At 40.9% G+C, this 25,053-nt stretch overlaps 1 protein-coding gene across 1 annotated transcript in view; it reads left to right on the forward strand.

The window, feature by feature from the left end:
* Positions 1 to 924: 924 nt before the first annotated feature.
* PAWR (pro-apoptotic WT1 regulator) overlaps positions 925 to 25,053 on the forward strand; it is a 76,611-nt gene continuing 52,482 nt past the window's right edge. Inside the window, exons 1-2 of the mRNA XM_063133840.1 lie at positions 925 to 1,048; positions 1,679 to 2,392. Coding sequence (XP_062989910.1) covers positions 1,850 to 2,392 — 543 coding nt within the window. The 5' untranslated portion in view covers positions 925 to 1,048; positions 1,679 to 1,849. The remainder of the gene's footprint in view (positions 1,049 to 1,678; positions 2,393 to 25,053) is intronic.

Genomic DNA, 25,053 nt, shown 5'->3' on the forward strand with positions numbered 1-25,053 from the left:
GCAGCGGGCCTTATACCGGTCAGACCATTGATCCATTTAGTCCAGTGCTGTCGACACAGACTGGCAGCAGCCCTCCAAGGCTTCAGGCAGGCATTTTTCCAACGGTGCCTGGAGATGCCAGGTATTGAACCTAGGACTTCTGCATGCAAAGAAGGTGCTCTACCACTGAACTGCCACTCCTCAATCTTGGGGAAGCATTAGAAACCCTGAAACTTTTCACCACTCGGAAGTGGGGTGCACATACTTAACAATACAACTTGTCCAAACTCCGACAATCATCCCTTGTCCTAGTCTGCGTTTAATACTGATTGGAAGCCCTCTGGTTAGGTACCAGGTCACTTCAATGTTTGATACCGTTCTGTTCCAAACAAGCTTATGTGATCATGACTGCATTGATTTTTTAAAAGTGCCATAGGATGAGGCTCTGTATTGCATCACCTGTCACTCTACTGGTGATTGGCTTAGTAAATGTTAAAACTGCAGCTGTAAGGCAATGCAGAAGGTGCCAATTCCTTAGAACAGGGCTTCGCACCTGTATAAATATGTGATTCTTTAATCCTGGCAACCGCAGTTGGATCAGCTTGTACCGCCAAAAGTAGTGCTTGTACAGCCTGCTGCTGTACACTCCCGCTTGAACGGTTACTTCAGGCCAAAGGAATGAGTCTGTTGTGCAGAAGACCAGGTATGAGCGAGTTTCTCGTCACCTGGGCAGCCACAAGAGACAGCGGTAGGAAGAACAAGCAGGCGCTGCCACGATCAGGTTACGGCAGGGAACTCTGATGAAGCTCCTTACCCAGGCACGCAGGGTTAGGGAGGATCCTCCACGCCCCTTCACCCATTGTCAGGGCACCTCGGCAGTTTCCGCTGCCGCTTCGGCTCTTTTCGTCTGGTTACCCTCCGCCCTGTGGGAGAAAGTCGGAAAGCTTCTGGAGCGCCGCCGCCGATTCTTCCGGGACTCGCTTGGAGAGTTCCGCACAGCAACCTCGCCGCTCACCTGGAGAAGCCGCCGCCTCTGCCGGTCAGTCTCTCCTTCGGAAGCAGCTGGCGGGTAAGGTCCGCGGGGGGCCGAGCCAGGCAAAAACGCCCCCATGTTCGGGCAGCGCCCGGGATTGAAGCAACTGTTCAACTTCGTCCGGGCTTGCGGTGCAGACCGCGGGTGGGTTAGCGAGAAGCGAGCGGCTGGATGAGGATAATTTGCAGCTCGTTGAAGACAAGCGACCGACGGGCGGGGGGAGGGGACGGGACGGGACGGTTAGAATAAGACAGGCGCAGTATATGCCCTCTCGATTATTATTATTTTTTGTACTCTCGCAATCCGGGTTGAGAAAGGGGGCAGCGAGGTAGAACACCAATGGGGTGGTGGCGGCAACTCTTAATCTGGGTGAAAGGGAGTGTGCGTGTGTTTCTAAGTGGAGAGCAAAGAAATATTTACAAAATATGCAGCAGTGGGAGGGGGAATTGCATTTATCCGAAGCTGGCTAGAACTTCAGAAGTGGGTTGGAAGCGGATCCGATTCTCGAGTTGCGTGTAAACAGAACGGAGGAGGAGGGGGTGACGGGAAGAGGCGAAGCTCCCGGGGGGGGGATTGGTTGGTTGGAGGGATCCCTCTAGGTCAGAATAGAGCAGCTCCCTGGAGACGGGGATGCCTCCTCACTCGCTCCCTTGTTGTCTCCTGCAGGCTGTGGTGCGTCGTCCCTACCCCCACCCCGGTGGCGTCTCTCCTTGGCTGGCCACTTGAGAGAGCCAGCCCACCCGGCTCTTAAGCTTGGCCAGGCCAGTCGCCGCCGCCCCGTCAGGAGTTAGTTGGAGGGTGCGAAGTTTTCAGGAGCTCCCTTGCCTGGCTGGAAACATGGCCACCGGGGGCTACCGAGGCAGTGGCGCCAGCGCTGCTGCTACCACCACCACCACCACCACCACCACCACCGACTTCTTGGAGGAGTGGAAAGCCAAGCGAGAGAAGATGCGGGCGAAGCAGGCACCGCAGGCGGGAGGGCTGGCGACGGCTCCAGGAGATGGCAAACCCCCCGGGGCCGCCCCCGTCGCCGCCACGGCCGGCGCCGCTACTACTACTGTCAGCAGCAGCAGCAGCACCACCACCACCACCGAGCTTAACAACAACAACAACGGCGGCGGCATGAATTGCATCCCTCTGGCCAGAAGCGCTCCGAAGGAGCCCCCGTCGTCGTGCCCAGGCGGAGCCAGAGCGGGAGGCGCGGAGCCCTCCATGGGCAAACCCGGCGTGGCGCCGGCTTCCCCCGAGGACGAGAAAGCGTCAGCCAAGGGCAAAGGCTCCTCCGGCCCCAGCGCCCGGAAAGGGAAAGGGCAGATCGAGAAGAGGAAGCTGAGGGAGAAGAGGCGCTCGACAGGTGTGGTGAACATCCCCGCCACCGAGGTGAGAGGCCGCTGCGCGCGGGAAGGCCGGGTCGGGCCAGCGCCTGGCCCTTGGCCACGCCCCCTTTCCTCCAAGCTGCACCTGGCGGCTGCCTCGGCCGTGGCTCCGCCCCCTTCGGTTGCTGCCTTCAGAGCTTTGCTATTGGTGGCTTCGGTAGTTCCGAAGGGCGGCTGCTTCACCTGCACAGCTCTTCTCGAGCTCAGGGAAGGGGAGGAGGCTGCACAACCACACAGCACGGAAGGCCTTGCGGGGTTCTTCTGGAAAACCAGCCTGGTGTGGAAGTATAGGAAGCTCGTGACAGTTCAAAAGGAGATATGCCATTCCTTTATGTTTTATCTAAGGTTTATATTATGGGGATGCAGGTAGGGTGGTGGTTCTCATGCAGGTGTTTGTAGGAAGATGACTGTGATCCTAAACAAATTTAGGTGAGCAGCTTCCATAGGAATCCTGTACATAGAAGGGTTTTTAATAAGTGTGTTTATAGTTCTATGGGATTTGAGTTTTGGTAACTAAATATCATGATAGCTTCTGTTACATAATGGATTTATCTCTCCTTACGTATAGAAATTAGGTCCATTGAATTTAAAGGGGTTTACATTGGGCAAGCATGAATGGGTTGGATCCAACAGTAGTGTAAGCAGACATCTGCTTGCATGTTGTGACTTCTGCTGGTGCAGTGGGACTTCTCTGTCCTCTCCTCCCTCTGCGTGGTCCCCAAATCTGTTTTGATCCCCACAACCATCTGGAGCAGTTTTGAGACGGGGGCTGCTGCAGGGGAAGGGGAAATCCTTAGCACCAGCAGTTTCATTCTGCTAGTGAATGATCAGCATTGGATCCAACCCATTGTAATTATAGCCTGTCACATATATTTGTTTCCTTTATATATGTATCTATTGTCTGAAACAAGAATACAAAGAGAGAAAAGGCTTGCAGTGAAAATACTATTAAACATAACTTCTCTACATTAAAGTCACAATTAATTAATACTTGTAAAGCAAGAAATAAAGTTATATGAGTATTGGAATGGATCTTTAAAAGGGGTTGTCAGAGACACTTTCCATAACCATTAACAAAAAAATACAGTCCAAAACTGTGAGGAAAGGAAATTGAAGTATCGGTCCAGGTGTAAATTTCATGTAGTTCTGAATTCAAAGCATTTTCTTTTACTTGAAAAAGTAGGCTGAAGAAGGAGAAAGGATATTTTTGTTAGCCAATTCAGCAGACTTCTGTGGTTTTTTGCTAGCATAAAAATCTGGCATTAATTTAAAATGCTCTTAAAGGAATGCAAAGGCATGATAATAATATCTTCAGTATTTTCAAGCTGAGAAGATGAAGATTTAGAAAAATCTAGTACAGGTCTTCACAAGCCTTTTCCCTTCAGCATCCCAATAAAGGAAAACCATAAATACCACCAAGCTTAGCATTATATTTTCTTCTGGAGTATGAGAGATTTAAACATTCTCTTCCTCACCAGAAGTTGCCAGATGCTTCCTTTCGTACCTGCATGATTATTTCACACCTACCATTCTGTAATGACAGGAGCATGTTCAGCCAAAAAACCTAGGAAGATGCCATATACCAAGTTGGGACTATTTATCTATTTTGCTTTGTATTGTTTACTCCAGCCCTCCCCAATCTGGTGCCCTCTAGAGGTTTTACATTTCAACTCCCATCAGCCCCAGTATGGCCAATGGTCAGGAATTATGAGAGTTGTGGTCCAAAACATCTGGAAGGCTTCAGGTTGGGGAAGGCTGGAATACTCTAACTGGTAGCCGCTCTCCTGGTTCTTGGACAAAGGTCTTCCACATCACCTGCTGCCTGATCCCTTTAACTTTGGTGAACCTTGCACCGTGTGCATGCAAAAAAAGAGAAATGTTCTTATTCCCTGTGGTAGAAGCTGCTCCTGCAATCTTCTGTTAATGTAACTTCAGAGCTCCCCAATTTAAGGCTTGCCTGTGCTAGAAGGAGTTTCTCACAGGTCATTGGGACTAGATTGCTTTGCATCATGTAATATGAAAATATAGCTATCGCAGGGATGAGCCCCAGTCCTAAAGGTTTCACTCATTTTTTTGGTTTGTTTTTGCACTTTTATGCTTGAGGGTTCTGCGAAAGAGAGCTGAGGGAAAAGTAACTTATTGCCTGACATATGTTTGCCCTGACCTGAAACTTCTTAAATGTGTCTCTCCCGCAACCCCAGTTCATTTTACTTTCTAGGCACCTCCTCCATTTGTTTGGAGATGGAATGTGTGCAGATTCTTATATGCACCAGCATGTTTCCTGCTGCTGCATGCAAAAATATGTGGATCAGGACAAGTGATTATCAAGGGTGGTTTTAGCAGGAGTGCTACCCACTTTCTCTTGTCACCTCTACTCTTGCCTGGCAACAAGTATTGCTCAGTTTCAACCCTGAAGGAAACATCTGCTCTTCCCTTCACCTGCAGCTTGCAGAGTTTCTTCTCAAGAGTATCAGGGCCAAAATGGATATTACTTTAAATCTGTATCTAGCAGCTCTGCCTTTTAAAATTTGCACTCTGTGCTACAGGTGTGGGCAGTACATGGGCTGCATCACCAAGTGCCAAAATTCATGGTGGCAAAACAACAATTTTTCAGAATTTTGTATTCAGAAATTGAAAACATGCTAAATTTGGTCACTTTAACCCTCTGTAGCAGTTTGCTGCCAATTTTTTATAACCGCCTCCAAATTCAGTGATAGGAGTGTAATGGGTTTGGGGGGGACTCAAAAGTGGGCCCTGGACCCCCCCCCCAAATTTCCCCCCTGCTACATTAGCTGCGGGGCCCCTCATCTGGATCTTAAAAGCCCCATTACATCCCCTCCACCAACACACACATGGATCCCAGTCTGGATCAAGTCTCCTACTCTAGGGTGAAAAAGAAAAGAGATAGCTGCTAAATATGAATTTAAAATAATATCTGTTTTGATTCTCAGAAAGTGATTCACAGTGAAGACCCCAGCTTCTTCACTCCCACTCCAGGATAAATACCTATGATTAGTTTGGATGTAATGATCCTGTCTTAATAAAATACGGTTTTTACAGTAAGGAATGAGTGTTGGATTCATATCGGCATTACTAAACCAACATTAAGCCATTGTGTTCCATTTTTTGGATGTAATAGGTAACTATAACTATGCCAAAGCCAATGTGGGAAGGGTGGGGCTCCGTGTGCTCTTTCCTGTTCTCATAAACCATGTTTTATGAAGCCAAGATTGTTGCTTCCAAACTGGAATCAAGAGTCCCAACATTACTTATTTGCAACTTCCACTCCTTCCAGATTCCTCAGTGGAGTCCCAACCTATAGTTTGAAATGTAGGATTAAGAGAATCCTTAATCCTTAATCAGAACCTCAGGAATGTCTAGGCCTGCAGAAATTCTAATTAAAGCAACTCAGGGCTTGCTTTGACACACTTCTGCTTCTACATTTTTTTAATTTACATAACTGGGTTGTATCCAACTTTGTGAGCAGAAGTTCGCTTGTGCAACCCTTTCCCTCCTGAACACCTCTCTAGGGTATTCTTCTCCAACCTGTTGCCCTCTAATTGCTTTGGACTATAACTCACCAAATTCCTGATCATTGGCCATTCTGGCTAGGGCTGATGGGAGCTGAAGTCCAATATATCTGGAAGGCACCAGGTTGGTGGATCATTGTTGGTTGTGACCTACACAGCTTCCTTGTGTGGCAGGATTGTCTGAAATGGGGTGGAAGAATTGTATGCAACCATGAGCTCTGCTAATGCAAAGTTGCTCTATCTTGTTTTAGGCAATTCTCCCCTCCCACTGAGCCCTGAAAAGATACCGCCTACCATGTTCAAACCACTCATGCTCTAGAGTGATTGCAGGTGTGTGTGTATGTGTGTGTGATGGACAAAGAGCTGCAGGAGGAAAAGGGAAAGATGAGTTGCGTTCAACTATCTTAAACAAATTCTTGTGTTCCAAGCTTGCTCTTGCAGGGTTTGCTCCAGTTTCTGGGAGTCCCCATTGTTTCCTGTTTTCTGCATCATGGGATCATATCTTATGATGTAACAATATACTTGCTCCTTGATACACAAAGAAAAACTCATGGAAACAAACTTAGCTTGCTAGGAAGGGTGCAGGGTAGGGCTGTGCGTGCGTGGTCCCCACGATTCGCCTTGGAGACCATTTTGGAAGGTGAGTCCAATAGACTCACAGCCGGCGTTTTGCCAGCTTTCCCGGGACGGTGGGAGGAAGGGCTGCTCTGACATGGTCTGAGGCGCCCTGAAACTTTGGTAGTGATCTGCTTTGGCCTCAGGGCACCTTGGGTTGACCCGGAACCCATTTGGAACTGAGGTGAGGCAGGCCGTATCAGCCCGCCTCACCTTGTTTTCGGGGATTTCGCCCAAGGCAGTGCACTGCCCTAGTGGAGGTATAGATGCTTATATCGTATTTAAAAAAGACAACACAAGCATCCACCTTCAGTGAATATACACTTTTAAACACTTTAAACATGGCACACAAGTGAAGTACAATAATAATGCTAAGGAAAATTAATCCTGTAAAAGAAAAGGAAGTAACTAGTTAGGACAACTTTGATTTATTTATGTATTTATACTGGGCCTAACTAACTGAAATTTTTGATATGTTGCACATTTTATTTAAAATATAATAGACTAGACTAGAGTGTAGAATGGACTACAAAGGAGGGGCAAAGTCGTATACAATTTCCAAACCTTTCCTCTGAGATCTTCTGACTACCCCTCCAGAGTAGGTCTTGGAGGAAGTAACCTTGGCCTGGAAATGGCTGCTGAAGCAGCCAGAAGAGCCTGAGAGGCCCTTTGATCAAGATCTCTTTCTGCCTTCAGAGGTGTATTTGGTGGAGACCTGAGAGAGGGCCTTTCAGTGACCACTCCAAGGCTGTGGAACTCCCTTTCAAAGGAGGCTAGGTTAGCTCCCTCCCTGTGGTCCTTCTGGTGGTAGGCAAAGATCACTTTATTCAAGAAGACCTTTAAATGGGACTGTTGGATTAGCTGCTGGTTTTTAATTTTTTTTAGTTCTGTAATTGTTATGTTTTTATTATATTTTAATGTCTTCTTTAATCAGTTTTAATTGTGCCTGTAAGCCACAGCGGGCCTGTTCAGACAACACGCTGAGCCATGGTTAGGCTTCTAACCTTTTTGCAGCAAATGGCTAGTGAGCATCTTTAAACCATGATTATGTAGCCACCATAGTTGGAAATGGTTCACATAACATGCTAAGTCATGGTTCAAAAGACATGCTAAGCCGTAATTTTAACTGTGGCTTCAACATGTTTTCTGAAAAGGGTCATAGAATAAGGTTTTGGTAGAAAGGTGGGATTCAAACCAAATCGATCAAAATGTTAATCCCTCACAAAGTGTGGCTTCGTCATTTTTTCTGTCAATTTTTCTAAAAGGGCAATCTCCCAAACCTTTTGATACCAATTTGCCATCCTTCCAGTGCTTGGCAATCAGCCATCTTGCCGCCAGTAGCAGGTGGCTTACTAAATCCTTGTCTAACAGCTTAATATCCAGTCTTTTATATAAATTTAACAGTACTAAGTGAGAGGATAGATGAACCCATTGTCCAGTTATTCTGACCAAGGTCCATTTAGTCCAGCATTCTGTTCACGCAGTGGCCAACCAGCTGCCTATGGGAAGAAGCCCACAATGAGGACCTGAGTGCAATAGCATCTTCCCCTCGTGTTCTTCAACTATTCAGGGGCCTACTGCTTCCAATACATCCATCATGACTAGTAGCACTTGATAGCCTTATGCTCCATGACTTAGTTAATTCATGGAGGATAAGAAGGACTGAGGCAGCAAAGGTGTACAAGGAGCAGCGTCCCCGCCCCAGTCCTCTGATGGTTTAGTGGGGTGGGGCACTACTCCTTGTGATTCGCCAGCACCGTTCGTTCCAGTGGTGAAGGGACACTGCTGAGTACAACATAGTAAAGGTTTCATTCTATAAAGGTGTAGCCAGTACAGAAATGGGAAGAAGCAGGAAGCGGTGACACATAACAAGGATGAAATATGTACATAAAAATTCCTTGATTGGTGATGGAGACCATGAAGACTCCAGCTGCTAAGGGCTTCCAGACAGCAGGTGGATTTGAAGGGAAAAGAGGTGATACCAAGATGGTATTCTGAGAGGCAGTTCCAGATGGAGGGGCCAGAGGTGGGAAATGGGCTGTCTTTTTAAAACAAACAAAGAAACAGGATATTTCAAGGTCGTTAGGCGGTGATGTGTTTTTTCTGGGAAACTTTGAACTGGAAAATATTGCTATGTAAATCAGGCTAATTTGAATAAGGTCATTTGCATTGGAATTTTTTTTTGATGCCCTAGAGAGTGGTCTAATTTAACATATTTATTTTACTTGTATTTGGTAAAGAACAAAGCTAAAAAAGTACTCCCATATTATTTTTTTGTCGTCTCAATACACCACAAGTACTTGACCTGAAATATTTAAAGGGGGAGGGGGAGGGAATTAAAGCACACTTAATGAAATTTAAACGTTACATTGTTTAGACATTTTATTGGAATACTTGTAAAGCTTTAAAGACAATAACATGTACTTCTCATGGTTTAAATGTAAGAAAAAAAATGAAGGTAAGGCTTCAATTCTGTATCTACTTACTTGGGAGTAAACCCCATTGAACTCAATGGCATGTACCCTCCAGATGTGTGGGATGGTGACTACCAGCAGTCAGCATGGCTTGCTGGAGATGCTGGGAGTTGGAGTTCAACTCTCTTCCTCTGAGGTTGATGAGGAACCTTCAGTTTCACTGTCACTATTAGTCCCATTATTAGATCTTTGGCTACTGGGTGGTGTACAGGGGTGTTGCTAGGCCTGAAGCCATTGGGCCTCAATCCCAAATCTATTTCCCAGAGCCCTTAAGTGTCCACTTGTATCAATGGAAGGGTCCCTCCCCCCCTAAATTATAGCAGGGAGAAATTTTCAAGAGGGATTGCAGCTGTGAAAGGAAGGGTTAACTTTCTCCTTCCCATATGCTACCCTGCCCCCTTACCTCCCTTCCATGACAATTAAGCATAGAAAAAAACTTTTTCCATTGGTTTGGGGTTCTCCGGGTCAGAGTGCAAATTAACTGAAGAATTTATTGTATGACAGCTTATTTGGATGAGAAAGTAATTGGCTCCTGTGAAATTTAAATAAATCCTAGTATTTATTTCTACATATTATATTTAGGTATAAATTAGCATATGCAGGTTTGTATCTTATGGTTCTGGCCCCTGAATCTTTTTGATGACTAGAATCACCTCTGGTAATAAGTAAAAAAATAAATAAATCACATTGAGACATATATGTGCGTTCTCATATTCTTGCTGGTGATAACTTCCTGAAAAACATTAATTTCAACATTGAAACTGTCAGGCTTGCCTAATACTGTATTTGCAGTTGTCACCCATTCATTGTTACTAATGAACTTATGAAATGGAAAAGTTTCCATGTGAAAATAAAGCCTGGAAACTTTTCTGTCCCACATAACTGTAGCTGAGGATGGAAGACTGAATGTCATGGGCATCAGGCAGAGAAGAAAAAGGTTCGAAAGAAAGTGTGAGGAAAGGCTGAGGAGCTCTTTAAAGTAAAGACATGGCATTTGCGTGTTGGATGCAGAAGTGCATGAAGTCAGCGGAGGGACTTGAAAAGAGTGTCTTGTAGACTGCATGGTGAAGAGATGAATGACTTCAGCAGCAAGTTTTGGAACAATAAAGGGTGATGAGCTTGTTGGACTACTTAATAGGTAGAAGAGGTGATAGCAGCAAGTAGCTATCCTATCTCTGATGCCATCCTGTCAATTGAAGATTCTATATTTCATAGTGGTATATAGTTGAATATGTGGTCTTTTTCAAATGGCATAAGTACAAGTTGCAATCTTTTCCATATCAAGTGAGTTTATCTGTGTTGTTGAATTTGTATCCTGTCCTTCTTCAGGAAACTAAGTTCATTATAACCACCCAACAATAAAGTGATTTAAATTAGGCTGAAAGACAGTAAGCTGCCCAAGAGCAGCCAGGCAGTGTTTTTCACAGATGAGTAAGGATTCCGACACAGACTTCACAAGCCCAATCACTGTTTCTTCTGTCTGTTACATCACATCATTTTCATTTTTATACTAACTCATGCATATATTTAATACATTTAACTAATTACCTCTGAGAATGGAGAGGATTTGAAAATGGATCTTGCAATTAATCAATGTGTTTACCGCTTGAGTATGCACAATAAAACTAGACCAGACATGGTTTTGTGGGCATTGTTGGAATGTGCAAAATCTAGTTTCAGATACCAATAGTGGACAGTATCCAATAGTGTCATTCTGCAAACAGAAATAGCACTAACAGAGTGCAAAGTGGCTTGCGTAATTGCTAGTCCGACCGGACTTATTATTTATTTACTTATTTATTTATATAGCACTATCAGTGTACATGGTGCTGTACAGAGTAAAACAATAAAATAGCAAAACCCTGCCACATAGGCTTACATTCTAATAGAATCATAATAAAACAATAAGAAGGGGAAGAGAATGCACCAAACAGGCACAGGGTAGAGTAAAATTAACAGTATAAAAGTAAGATCAAAATCAAATTTTAAAAGCTTTAGAAAAAAGAAAAGTTTTTAGCTGAGCTTTAAAAACTGTGATTGAACTTGTAGTTCGCAGCGGAAGAAAATGGACGAAGCCAAGCCAGGGAAGTAGAGACCTTTGGGCAGGTAAGAAACATGGCATCTGAGGAGTGAAGAGCATGAGTGGGGCAATAGTGTGAGATGAGAGAGGAAAGATAGGAAGGAGCTAGACTGTGAAAAGCTTTATAGGTCAACAGGAGAAGTTTATATTGGATTCTGAGGTGAATTGGAAGCCAATGAAGAGATTTCAGAAGTGGAGAAACATGGTCCGAGCGGCGAGCCAAGAAGATGATCTTAGCAGCAGAGTGGTGAACAGAAACCAACGAACTGATGTGAGAAGAAGGAAGGCCAGTGAGAAGAAGGTTACAGTAGTCCAACCGAGAAATAACCAATGCATGAAAAAGAGTCTTGGCAGAAGAGACAGACAAAAATGATTGACTCCTGGCAATATTATGCAGGAAAAAACGACAGGATTTAGCTACTGCCTCAATATGAGGAATAAAGGAGAGCGAGGAGTCAAATATAAAGCCAAGACTACGAGCTTCCTTGACTGGAGTAAGTGTAACATCATTGACAGTAAGAGAGAATGAAAGATGGGAAGGTTTAGGAGGAAAAACAAGCAACTCAGTCTTTGCCATATTAAGTTTCAAACGACGATGAAGCAACCAAGCTAAGATATCTGAAAGACATGCCGAGATACAATAGAGAACATCAGGAGAAAGTTCCGGAGATGAAAGATATAATTGTGTATTATCGGCATACAGATGATATTGGAAACCATGAGATTGAATAAGATTACCCAAGGACAACATATATAAAGAAAACAACAAGGGGCCAAGCACCGAGCCTTGCGGAACCCCTACTGAAAGGGGAAAAGAAGAAGATGAGCTGCCATTAGCCAACACGTTGAAATAGCAACCTGCTAGATAGGAGGCAAACCAGTTATAGATGGAGCCGCAAAATCTGAGGTCATGAAGGGAATCCAAAAGGAGATCGTGATCAACCATGTCAAAGGCTGCAGTAAGATCCAGGACAATAAGAACAGAATAAAGGCCTTTAGACTAAGAAGATCATTGGTAATCTTAGTCAGGACTTACATAACGATAACTTCAGTGGGATTCCTTTCTTGCACATAGCTTGGAACCTAGTTTCTACTAGCGCAACATCATTTGTGTTAACAGAATGGCACAGTTGGATACTGCCCAGTGTTTAATTTTTTCCATCTATGGTATGTAAGCAGTCACATCTTATATTGGTAGAAGTTCTGTGTGCAGAAGTATATAATGCCTATTCAAATGAGCTTCTTTTCAACAATATTCACAGTCTTATAGGAATCATGGTATTGCATTCTGGACTACAGTTCATGACTGTCACTGGTATTTCTAAGGGCATGTTTACACCTAGGGAGGGAGTGGGGAGGATCTCATGATATGCTGATCGCGAGTTCCTCCCCCTGGGTTCACACGTGGCGTGCAACATTCAGGGCGGAAGCAAGATGCTGTGCCCGCCATTTTTTTTTTTAAAAAATGCAGGAGCTGGAGCGCACTTGTGCTCCAGAGAAAAAGGAAGTAAAAAACAACAACCCTAAACCTGCTCTCCATCCCCGATGTCCCTGGACTTCCTCCATCTTGGCTCCTTCCCTCTGCTGACCCCCACAACTCACAGGGAGGAGGGAAGAAGCTGGGATGGATTCCCACACCACCCGCGGTCCTCGGAATCGTTCTGAGGCTGTGGGGGGGAAAAGGCCAAAAGTGTTCCCAGATATCCCGGGAAAATGGAGGGATTGTCCCTCCCTACTCCTGGGATCCCCTGTGCGTCATGTGGATGCACAGGCACAATCCAGGGATGATCCCTTGGGTAAAAGCTGGTGTAGTCATGCCCTAAGAGTACATTTGTAAGTACTTGCAAAACTCATTTCAGCAATTGATATTGGAAAACTTGAAATGAGAATAGTGTTTGATTTTAATTTTTAAAAGTTGGAATTAAGCTTTACACTGTAGTCCTATGCATATTTACTCACAAGTAAGTTCCACTGTGTTCCATGGGGCTTACTGCCAGGTAAGTGTGCCTAGGATTGCGTCCCAAAGTTCTTGTGGGGTGGGGAAAATCCAGTTTTTTTTCCACTGTAAAATGTGCTTGCTACTAACAGTATGAGCAGTAGTTGCCATTGGGATGCTATTTGTAATAAATACATATTGTGGTCTAAATTGTTAATATTGTTGGAAACTTTGGCCAGCTTCTAGGAAGTGGTTTATCCTAATTTTAGAACATGGAGCAATATGTTGATTTAACAAGTAGAGTTGCAAAGTAAGGGAACTTCCTTGGTTACTTAGCTTATTGTTATCAGCAGGTGTCTGTAATGAGGATTTCTTAATTATATGTTAAATTAATCTTTTAGATAGATTAGAACTGTGTTAATCAGATGCTCAAATAGTTTCTTTGGAATTCCCTTGAACAATCCCTGTGCACATACCTTCAGGAACACAATCCCTAGGAACACAGGAATCTACTTTATATCATGCCTTAATATTTGTTTCTCTTTTCCAGTGCTATTTACTTTGACTATTAGTGGCTTTTGAAGGTCTTGGGCATAGGTTTTCTCATCACCTGCTACCTGATCCTTTTTACTGGAGATGCCAGGGATTGAGCTTTCTGCACACAAAGCAGGTTCTCTGCAACTTACCTACGGTCTGTCCAAGGGGAAGGTGTTCAGGGAACTAACATGAGTTATAAAAAGGAATCTGTTACAGAAGGAATCCAAGATCTATGCAACTGCAATTGCTAGAGATTGGAGGATTCTTTTCTATGAAAAAAGAGAAAAGAGAATTCATTTAAAATTTTAATCAATGTGTTTTGCAACATAGTGGAAATGTGTATTCATGCAAAGAAGGATAACCAGTAGCCACAAAATCTCTTTGCGTTTTAATTTGCGAAAACTTTGATCAGTTTAAAATATGGCCTGGTATACATAAAATGCTAAGCTATGGTGTAATTTGTTAAAAACTGGCTTGTAGTTGTATATGAATCTAATCCCGTAAACAAATTATGGTTTGTTAATCAGCTACAAACCATGAATAGAAGTCATGGTTTGTTTTTGGCTTATGAACTTGTTTAAACCATGGCTTGTTATAATGTCTGAACCCAGAGCTGTGGCTTGTCCTGAAAATGAGAAGCCTGAAAGAGAAAAGAGAAGCCTGAAAATGAAACTGCTCTGAAAGCTAGCAAAATGTGCAGGAGTGAACCAAATCTGAAATAGGGAAAATAAGCTGTGTTTGTTTGTCGACAAAACAATTAATGGTTACAACAATAAATCATGGTTAACTGAAACTATGGCTTAGCATTATGTGTGAGTATGACTATGCTCAGACGACACACAAAACCACAGTGGCGTTTTGAGGTAAACATTATGGCTTCACGTGTCTTGTGAACCATTTCTTACTATGTTGGCTACATAACCATGGTTTAAGCACACTAATTATTGGCTGCAAAAGGGTTAGCGGCCTAACCATGGCTTAGCATGTTGTCTGAACGGGCCCAATACATTTTATTTAAACAAGCCAGATTCAAATTGTGATTAACAAACTTTAGTTTAAACTAGGTGTCATGACTAGGCTTAGGCTGGGGGAAGGAACTAACTCCCTCCTTCCCTCCACCCCCAGTTCAGTTGCAAATCTGGTTACTTGAAAGTGTATGCTTCTGATCCTTGTGGCTGCACTGGAATAGAGAGAGTGTGAGCCTGAGGCTTTCTTCTACCCCATTGGACATAGCAAACCATGGTTTAGCATTACACCTTTATGTTAGTGAAGGAGGTTAAGGAAAGCAGCAAATACTTTTATTGGCATTCTTTCCTCCCTGGATTCTAACGTGCAATAGTAGCTTTTGGAGTCTGTATCTTCATGCAGTATTGGTCCAGGGATCAGTGCTATTATCAGTGGAATAATGTATGTGGTAAACCAAATAAGTTGCATATATAACTATTACTGTGTGGTTGATTGTGAAATCCTCCTTCTGAGCATCTCCATTATGGTTTTTAACCAGAGTTAATATCAGCTGTTCAAAGACGCCACTTACATGTTCTTGGCAAAATTGAATGCCACTGGTATTCCAAGCCCATTCTGTCTGCTTTATGGTTGAGAATAGCGGTTGATGTTATAGCAGTCCTTAATTTTGGGACCATCTTTTTTATTTTCATTTTCTTTCCTGTATGAATGTAAAGATGGCTTTTGGGTCTGAAATCAAACCCATAAAAATTGAGGGAAATCAGAAGGTTGGATTCTACTACTTTGGCCCAGTCTGACTTTTGTGCCAGAATTTGAATAAACTTTGCAAAGACACTGGCTAAAAGACTCTTCACATTGAGCCTGTTCAGACGACATGCTAAGCCACGGTGGTTAAGCATTTTTAGCTAAACATTATGCTTAGCATGTCGTGTGACCATGATTTAGTATATCATGTCAACCATTCCTAACCCTGGTGGCTGCATAACCATGGTTTAAACACGCTCACCAACCATTTGCTGTAAAAGAGTTAGCTGCTTAATCATGGCTTAGTATATCATCTGAACAGGCCCATTAGTATTTACAAATTGACTAAAATATTGATTTACAATTTGAAATGGGAAGAACGCTTAATCTTTCATACAGTACTTTTTGGTGTAATTCAGAGAAAGACATATCAAAGGGCTAGTGCAGATTAATTCTACTGTTGTTAGGGTGTCAAGCTATGGAATTGTAGGGTTCTAATAGTGGTAAAAGTTTAAATTTGTGTGAATTTACCCTTTTCTTTAGTTGCCTGTCACTTGACTAAATCTTATAGGATGCTTTTTTTCCTTTTAAGAGATGATTTAGTCATAGAAAACTATAACTTTGACCTGAACTTCATAAGGCATGCTAGTGAAATGATAAATGGTAAATTTTTAAACCTATTGCAATAGTTTCTCACAGAATCCCCCTAATTCTTTTGCATGACTGTGGACTCTTACCCTGAAACTGGATGAGGTACAAAAGTGACTCATTTTAAAATAACTGGGTTAATGGCTACCTGCTAATAGGCCAATTCAGCTTTTGAGCTGCTTATATCACTCCCTCGGGTGTGACTGCAACAATAATCCTAAATTATTATTTTATTTCAAAGAGATTAGTGAAATCTTTTCTTCTTATTCTGTTCTGGAAACTATTTTACTAATTGAGTTATGGCCAATCCCCAGTGCAGAATTTATAAGCCATTCCATTAACATACACTTAAAAGTTACATTGAAATGGCTAATCCATGGACCATTTATAGCTCACTGGTATGCCTCTTGTAAAAGGCAATTTTACAATAAAAGCAAGAACCTTAACTTTTTGCTAACTATGCACATTGGATTGGTCCTAGAATAATTGCCTGGCCAATTTATCAGTGTGTACACATGCAGGGGATGGACTCAAAAGTCAATGTGGGAGCACCAAATATATTAGAACAAGTCTTTAGCTATTGGAGTTAGACTATTTATTTCAAAAAGTATATACCATCCTTCATCAATTGATTTCAAGACGGATTATAGTAATGTTGTTGTTGTTCTTTAAAAAAACTATAATAAAATTTTAAACCACCATCCATCAAACTAAAAAACAACAATGATAGGTAGCAGAGTTCAAATATCAGAGCAGTGAACATATATAAAAAGCCTGGGTGGAGAAACAAAAAAAGACATGTTGAGGAATGTTGTTGTTGTTGTTCAGATCATATGGGTAATACTGGAGCTTTTCAGCTGTGTGTCCAGAGATGTGAACTGGAGCCTAAAAGCAGACCAAAACACTTCTCCACCACCACCCCGAACACATGTGCATACACCCACAACTAGAGCAAAACCTGAAACAATATTTGAAAACCTGTTTAATCAAAGCTATGGTCTTAGCATTGGCTGTTCATCATAGCTCCTTCTCAGTGATGCTCACAAGTGCCCAATCCTACTAGGTTATGGAGAGAAGGTGAAGACTTTCCTTTTGGAAGAAAATATTTAATTATGCAACTTTCTGACCAGAGTCTAGTACAGAAAAAAAGATTTTTTTGGACTAATTTGTATGTTGTTCGGTTTATTTTTTGTACTGTTTCATATAAATGGTAGAAAAGTGGTATAGGAAAGAAAGAAAGAATTAATAATATATTTAAAAGACAAACCAGTCCTGAAGTTTCGTTGGTCTGGACTAGAACCAAAATGACATCAATTGCAGCTAAATTGAAAATAAGCTAAAACAAACAAAAACCCATAATGTTGCTTCCTACCACACATGTTACGGGATTCATGTTTTCTTCAGTTCAACTTATTTATGAAATTGAAAAATCACTAATGTTGTGGCTCCGGAGAGTTACCTCTCCTTCCTTTAGCAAAGTTTATGCTTGAACAGAATGGCAAATTTAGAAACCACTGCTTAAAACATTCTCCAGTGTTTGGCTTAGCTGCAGCTTCATTGTATAAACCCCCCTTAATCTAACTACTTGCCTTTCATTTAGCAGTGATCCTACCACAAAATTACTCATGCAAAAATTCCATTCAAATTAATGTAGTTTAATACACATACATAATCAGATCTGTGGTTCATAAGTTAGATGGTGAAGAAATAAGATGAAATCTTGCACTTTGTGCTAATAGCAGCCTTTCCATATTGCCAGTTCTGATGTTTCAGTGGAAAACTTGCAACCAGGAATGTGTTCAGTGCAAAAACAATCCATTTGGAAAGTATTTATAGATCAAATTTTTGCCCTTTCCAAAGTTTAGTTTCCAAAGGGTTGTAATTTTCTGAGTTATCTTACTCAGTCATGTAATTGTCCGTGTGTTAACTGCACTGATTTCCAAAGTGATTTGAATATGCATTTACCAATTGAATCTGTTCTGCTTCTCCAGCAACCTTGATCCCTGAGCCAACTGCAGCCTTGCAAATATATTTACAAAAAGTTACAAGCATATTTGCTAATAGGTGAAAAATACCACTTTGGGATGGGAGTGACGTGGACCTTAGAAAACTAAAGTTAACAAACTATTTGTTTCAATTTTTAAAAAATTGAAGTACAAAGACATGTATTACAACATGAAAAAATGAACAACACAACAACAACAACCTGTAAGTAAGAGAACATATAACATATATGAATAAAATCATAGCCCCAAAACTTAGCAAGTTAATTACAACATTATTACTATCTTAAGCATATCTTTCTGAAAGGATGAGATGACAGAGCATAAATCTCCGACACCCCTTTGTTGATTTAGGAGTTGGAAGGGAGCCCATTTTTCAAAGGAGTCTTGTTTAGCTGCACCTCTTGCCCATCTACTTTGGAATGTTATATTTTCAGACATTACCAAGAACCAAATCCTTACAAATCAGTTTTGGGTATGAATATCCAGAGGAGCTCCCTTGATGTCAAGCTCCCTCTTTTCTAGCCACTGGAAGGAGGAATAGTGTTTTGTTTTGAGTGTGATGTAATTTTAAAGGAGTACAAAATAATACCTTTCAAAATCATGGATATAGTTGCATAAGAGAACTTTATTACTGATTCCCCAGATTCTGACTGACCAATGAAAGAATAAAAGTTCAACAATAAAACCTCTGCAAGGCTTTGCAGGTGATCACCTATAACTCTTCTGTATTTGAGCGAGAAATTAACTAGAACTCGAGCCAGAAATGGTTTTACTGTGAGGTCTAAGCCAAAGAACTTGTGAAGGTAATATAGGAAATATTATTTATAACTCTCCGCAAAGCAGCTGAACATAAATATGAAAACAAAACGAATAAAAGCAAAATAAAACAATATAATATAAAACAGAGCTAATGTCCAAGAAGGCTTCTCTAGTCTCCCACATGGTAGGTGGTTATGGAATAGGTCCTCCAAAGATAATCTAGTGAGTGTTCAGATGCTAGTAGGTGGTCCTGAACATTTTGATCTTCAAAGGTCAAAATCAGCTATTTGAATTGGGACAGTAACCAATTGAAAACCAGTGAAACTGATACAAAATAAGATGGATCTCTAAACCATCCTTCCCTAATCTGGTGCCCTCCAGATGCATTGGACTCCAACTCCCATCATCCTATAGCCAGGGTGGCCAGCATTCCATCATAACAGGCAGGAGAAGGCTGCTCTAAGCATGAGTAAAGTCCCTTCTTGCTCAAAATGTAACTATAAACAGACCTACATAGCTCTCAAACCCTATATAAAAGCAGTGGGCAGAATTCAATGTTGGTGCTATGCAGAGTATACCCATCAAAAGGAATGGGACTTATGCTAGTCATGATTAACTTAAGTTTAATTCATTTCAATGGGTCTACTCTACATTGTACTAATATTAAGCATGCATTAACCGAAGTAGGACGAACATTGGATACAAACCACTATGCGGCACCTTGTGGCATCTGCATGGACTGAAAGGTGGGCTAAAAATATTGTAATAAATAAAAGTTGGTAGCAAAGTAGAGCACATTTAGAATTGGTTTAGCTGAAATGTAAAGATGCAGCTGACAAAGCACTTACTTCTAATGTGAGAACTTCCTTTTATTTATTATTATTATTATTATTATTATTATTTATTTATTTATATAGCACCATCAATGTACATGGTGCTGTACAGAGTAAAACAGTAAATAGCGAGGCCCTGCCGCATAGGCTTACAATCTAATAAAATCATAGTAAAACAATAAGGAGGGGAAGAGAATTCAAACAGGTACAGGGTAGGGTAAGCAGGCACAGGGTAGGGTAAAACTAACAGTAGAAAGTAACAGAATAAATTAAATTAAATTTAGAATAAATTATTAGGGTTTCAGTCCTATGCACAATTATGAAGGAATGAAGTTGCATTCAAATCAGTCGGGATTACTCCTGAGTAAAGATAGGATTATGCTGTAAATCATCCTGATTTCCTATATTGTAAATGTTGCCCATTAATAGTCAAGGTTAAAAAGCAGTAACTACCTTAACAACTGGTTTTATTTATTGGAAAAATGAAGATGTAGTTCACAGATGTCTTTTCCTTGCTCTATTTGGTTGCATGCTTTTGCATTTTTTAAATATGGGTCTAGTCCTGATTTTTATATTTTAATTATACTATTTTTTGTTTGATTTGTTGTCCGGAAAGATGGCATAGAATCATTTAAAACCAATAAATAAAATGCTTCTAAATCTTGTACTTCTGTATGGGATAAAGAAATAGAAAACACTCCCATAAAGATTTGTTTTGAGTCTTTGATAAATGTTTTCTACTTAATGAGGAAATAGATGATGATTGTAAAGAAATATAGGTTGGAAAGAAAATTGAATGATTTATAACCAAGACAAAAAGCTTCTCACCAAAGTTGACTATTGATTTTTCTCTGGAAACTCCTTATTTGAAATAGCATGTACTATAACCTATATTTTAAAGTAAACTTGAAATTTGTAGTGTAGCAGTGAAGTGGCTTTTTATTTTGATATATTTATCTTTCAAGCATGAAACCAAATAGTGCTTTAAAGGAGTACTTAGAAGTTATTATTACAGTTGGGTCTGTTTATTTTTTAAACAAAAGCGTGTTCTAGATGTAGTCACTTGTAAAGAATGCTAAGACCAAATTACTTAGTCTGATGACTTTCTACACAGACTCCATGTAATGACGTTTTGTGGCCAGCATGTTCAAGTTTCTGAAAGACAGTCTCATTTTCCCCACATTCTACAGAATAGTTTGACAATGGAAGAATTAATCAAGCAAACCTCAACAGTATTAAATAGAAAACTTTCAAGTGAAACACGGGCAGGCTTCATAGAATCATAGAATAGTAGAGTTGGAAGGGCCATTGAGTCCAACCCCCTGCTCAATGCAAGAATCCACCCTAAAGCATACCTGACAGATATGTTTCCCTTACCTTATTTCAAGTAGGGTTTTGCTATATAAATGCTGCAGTGGCCACTTAATTGAGGTTCCAAACTTTCTCTGGATCATCAAGTACCAATTTTACTCTGTCCTCATGACATAGTGTTTCGTGCGCAAGCACAGTCATGAAATTAATATTAAGAAACTTGGCTTTCCCATCTTGGCACTGGGGGTTTCTTTAAGAATAGAATTCAAGATGCTATTGAGCAATGGGATCTACCAGTGATTAAGGTTGGACTGCATCTGGAAGGGCTCGGGTACAAATCCCCATTCAACCTTGAAACTTTCAGGTTGACCTTGTATTACCTCGTGATTTTAGGATAATATCGGGATGACGACATGTATGCGTGCTTGAGCTCCTTGGAGGAAGAAAGGTGGGATAAAGCTGTAGTTAGACTAATAATAATTGCAATCATCATCATAATCTTGTCATAACATTTAAAATACTTTTCACCTTAATTCTAAAAATAAGATGTTTGGTTAAAGCATGGAAGGAAGATATGCAGCTATTGGACAAAAGTTGTATTTTTCTCAAGTTTGATCAAATAGATCAGTGATCCTCACTATTTTTCAAGCAGGAGCCACTTTGACTGAGGCATCATGATTAAGGCAACTTGGGGGCTTTTCATTTTTAAATTTTATATTCAGGGGACAGATTGCCTCTATTTTTTAAGGAGTATAAAAATGTAGTAAATTCCCAAGCATAAACTTTCTGTACAGACACACACTATGCATGTTTAGACACAAGAAAGTCTTAGAACTCCCAACATGTGTCAGCGTAGATATGACATGAAGATTATTGATGTTCTGCAGGAAGGATTCTCAGTAGCTTACAGCTAACAGATATGATTAAACTTGCTTTACACAATACTCTACAAATGGGTGAATATATCTAGTTGAAATTCCAAGGGAAGGAGGGCATCTTTTTCCTATTGGTGGCCAGATCAGTTGGCACAGCAGGGAGACATCTACACTTGTATATGGAACTTTTTTTTACAGTCTATAAACGTTTCTTTTAAAAATGTTTTTAAACATAGATGTTTTTAAAACGTTTACTTACGTTTTCTCTTTCAGTGGGAAAGCATTCTTTTTTGGCACACTTAGAAAAGCCTGCAGGGTTGTGCAGGCTAGCCAGCAATCATCTAAACACGCACACACCAGTCCATGTGGAACACTTTCTCATTTTTACCAGGTATACATTAGTAGAGTTAGTCCATGTGACCTCAGGAAAAAACCTGTTGAATCAAAGACATTTTCAGTTAATATCTAAAAGAAAGCAAAGAGGGAGCCTGATGAATCCCTACCAGAGTTACAAGGGCACTACTGAGAAGATCCTTCCTTTTTGTGCTCACTTGCCAAATAGATCAAATAGATTGCTCAGAAAATGCCTCCAAGGCAGATCTTAAAGCCCAATAGATTTGTTTGGAAGAAGTCAGTCCCTGAGGTAATCAGGTCCAAGTCCATTTAGGGTATTAAAGGCTATGACGAGCACTTTTTAAAATTTAAGACCAGAAAGAGTCAATGCAGCTGGTCCAATACTGGATTATATTTTAGCTTGTTTATCCCTATCCATTCCTGAACTGTCATCAGACACTAGTTCATCACTTCGGCTGACTCTTTGGGATCACATCAACCTGTCTGTGCAATCTGCAGAGGCTCTCCTTTGGATGCACCCACTGCCTTGAGATAAAACGTGTGGTGTCCTAGCTGCGGAATTACTTGTTGATGATGCCTCACTTATGAGACTAGTTTTATTTTAGTTTCCTAGGCTTCTAAAAGATTTTAACTTTTGGGTTGAAATGAACAGGTCTTAATTGCTGGTTTTTATGGCGGTGATTTTTATATTGGTTTTATTGTATTTGTATTTTGTTTGCAAACTTCCCTGTCCACTGTCAGTTGATGGACAGTGCAGAAATGTCCCAATTAAAATAAAAGTAATTGTATTATAATAAATATTCACTAGGAGATACACTATCCATAAGGGCTGAAGTGAAGTGAGTTCAGATATGGCACTCACTGACTTGTTGAGCCAGCGGCCAATCACCATTTCTCTTCTAATTTTAGCTTCTGACATAAAACTCTTTCACTGGAAATTAGTTTACTTCCATGTATATATGTGTACAGGGCTCAGCCTTGAGTATAATTTTATTTTTTTAAAAAAAACCACACACAGCAAATTTCAGAATCTTAACAGAGGCCTAACACTGATATTGACAATTTTGGGAGGGGGGGAGGAGTTGGTTAACTAATTAAAAACAAACAAAAAACTTTATCAGTCTCCTAAGACGTTGACCCATCTTGGAGTAAATGTTCAGTCTAATTCAATGCAAACATGGAGTATATTGACCTCAAAAGAATGCAGCCGTTCCAGTTGGAAAGAATGTAATTTTTGCTGAAATACATAACTGTTTTGTAACTAACAGTTGACCTCTGACTTGAATAAAAGTCACCAAAATTTTTACACTTACACATCAGAAGTCAGACTAGTGATTCTGGTTTGTTTGGTTTTCTTTACAGCACATTGCACATTTTTTCTTGCTTTCGCCATTGGGGGATTTGTCTCACTAAACTCTTTTCTTTTCTTACAGATATCTCAGGAAAGGATGCACTTTGCTCCTTGGTAGTAATTGATAATTGTGTTATTATTTTTCAATGAACGTTTATATCAATAGGCTGTTAGGATCATCTGGGTTTAGGGCTCTGAAATAAGTTAACATTTTATAAACATTAAAATAAATAAATTGGGGCCACTCTGGCATTCAGGTGTCTGAAATACCTGTAGGATGTCTTAACAGGTACAAGCTTTCAGCAGCATTCCTTGCATAGGGGCACCCTACTTCATCAAAATAGCATGGAAAGAATAAAACTGGGAAAGTGCTGATATCTCCTTTAACTGCTGGTACCTCCTCAAAGGAGGCCAACCTACATGTTGAGAATCCCAGAGAAAGGATATAGTATATCCTATAATACAGCTGTTACAGTATTTTTGCAGTGTTAAAATAGTTGTTCAATCTTGTAAGCTGATGATATAGCACCTTTTTACTTTTCATGGCCATTAATGTGGGAAAATGCTTGCTAACTCTACCTTTATTTTTAATATTTTTTTTTAATGAAAAATGAGTTCTCATTATTATTATTTTATTGTGGCTGCAACATGTGCGCTCTCTGAAACATAGCATTGCAGTAATGCAAATGAAGGCTAGAGGTTTCAAACAGAGAGGGTCCACTTACCTGATAAAGTTTTGGCTTTAGTTTCAGCTTCTGGCTCAAATAACGTCTACTGCACTACAATGATTCTTGTGGACGTATTCTTCTTTCACACATAATTATTTTAAATGCTGGATATTTTTAGCTCTTTTGAGTCAAAACGAGCTTTTCACTGTGTCTCTTTTTCACTGCAGTTGTCTACTTTTAGGCTCAAACCTTTAGACCAACGGTGCAGAATCTGTGGACCCCCACTAGATGTTGTTGGACTGCAGCTTCCTAGACAATTAGTTGTACTGTCTGGGACTCATAGGAATTGTAGTCCAGCAACATCTGGAGGGCCACAGGTTCCCTATCCTTCCTCTAGGTTAAGGACCGTGCCAGCAGCACAGCATCTGTATGTGCCATCTGCCTGCACATGTCCACTTGTGTGTGCCCCATCAGTGGCTAGGTAACAGTGCCAGCATTGGCTGTCATGCAACCATTTGAAGGACTGTATTTCCCAGTACTGACCTGATCAGCCAGGGAGGCTTTGCTTGGTTCTGCCCTTGAGGAGTGTAGCCTTTGGGGCTACCGTATGAAGGCTGAAAAAATACAAATTTTTGGAGGCTGATAAAATACAAATACAAAATAAATTGCAATTTGCACGTCAGCACCAGGAAACAGATGAAACAGTTGACTATATCGCCAAAGCTTGTACAAATAAGTATTTAACTGGTGCCTGTATGACAACAATGTAGGGACAGCTGAATCTCTACAGGAAGGAAATTCTTTTTTATGGCTGTGTAATTTTTTTAAAAAAAATTGTTGACAATTCCACCTCCTCAAGCAGCAGTGCTTCCTTTTTTGAAGGGTTGGTATTTGTCCCCTATGAAATTTGTCCCCTATGAAACAAGTATGCCATTGGACTTTGAGGAAATTTTTAGCTGTTTGAAAAAGAATGTATGT

This window comes from Elgaria multicarinata, chromosome 9, assembly GCF_023053635.1.
Source record: "Elgaria multicarinata webbii isolate HBS135686 ecotype San Diego chromosome 9, rElgMul1.1.pri, whole genome shotgun sequence".
NCBI classification, from domain to species: domain Eukaryota; kingdom Metazoa; phylum Chordata; class Lepidosauria; order Squamata; family Anguidae; genus Elgaria; species Elgaria multicarinata.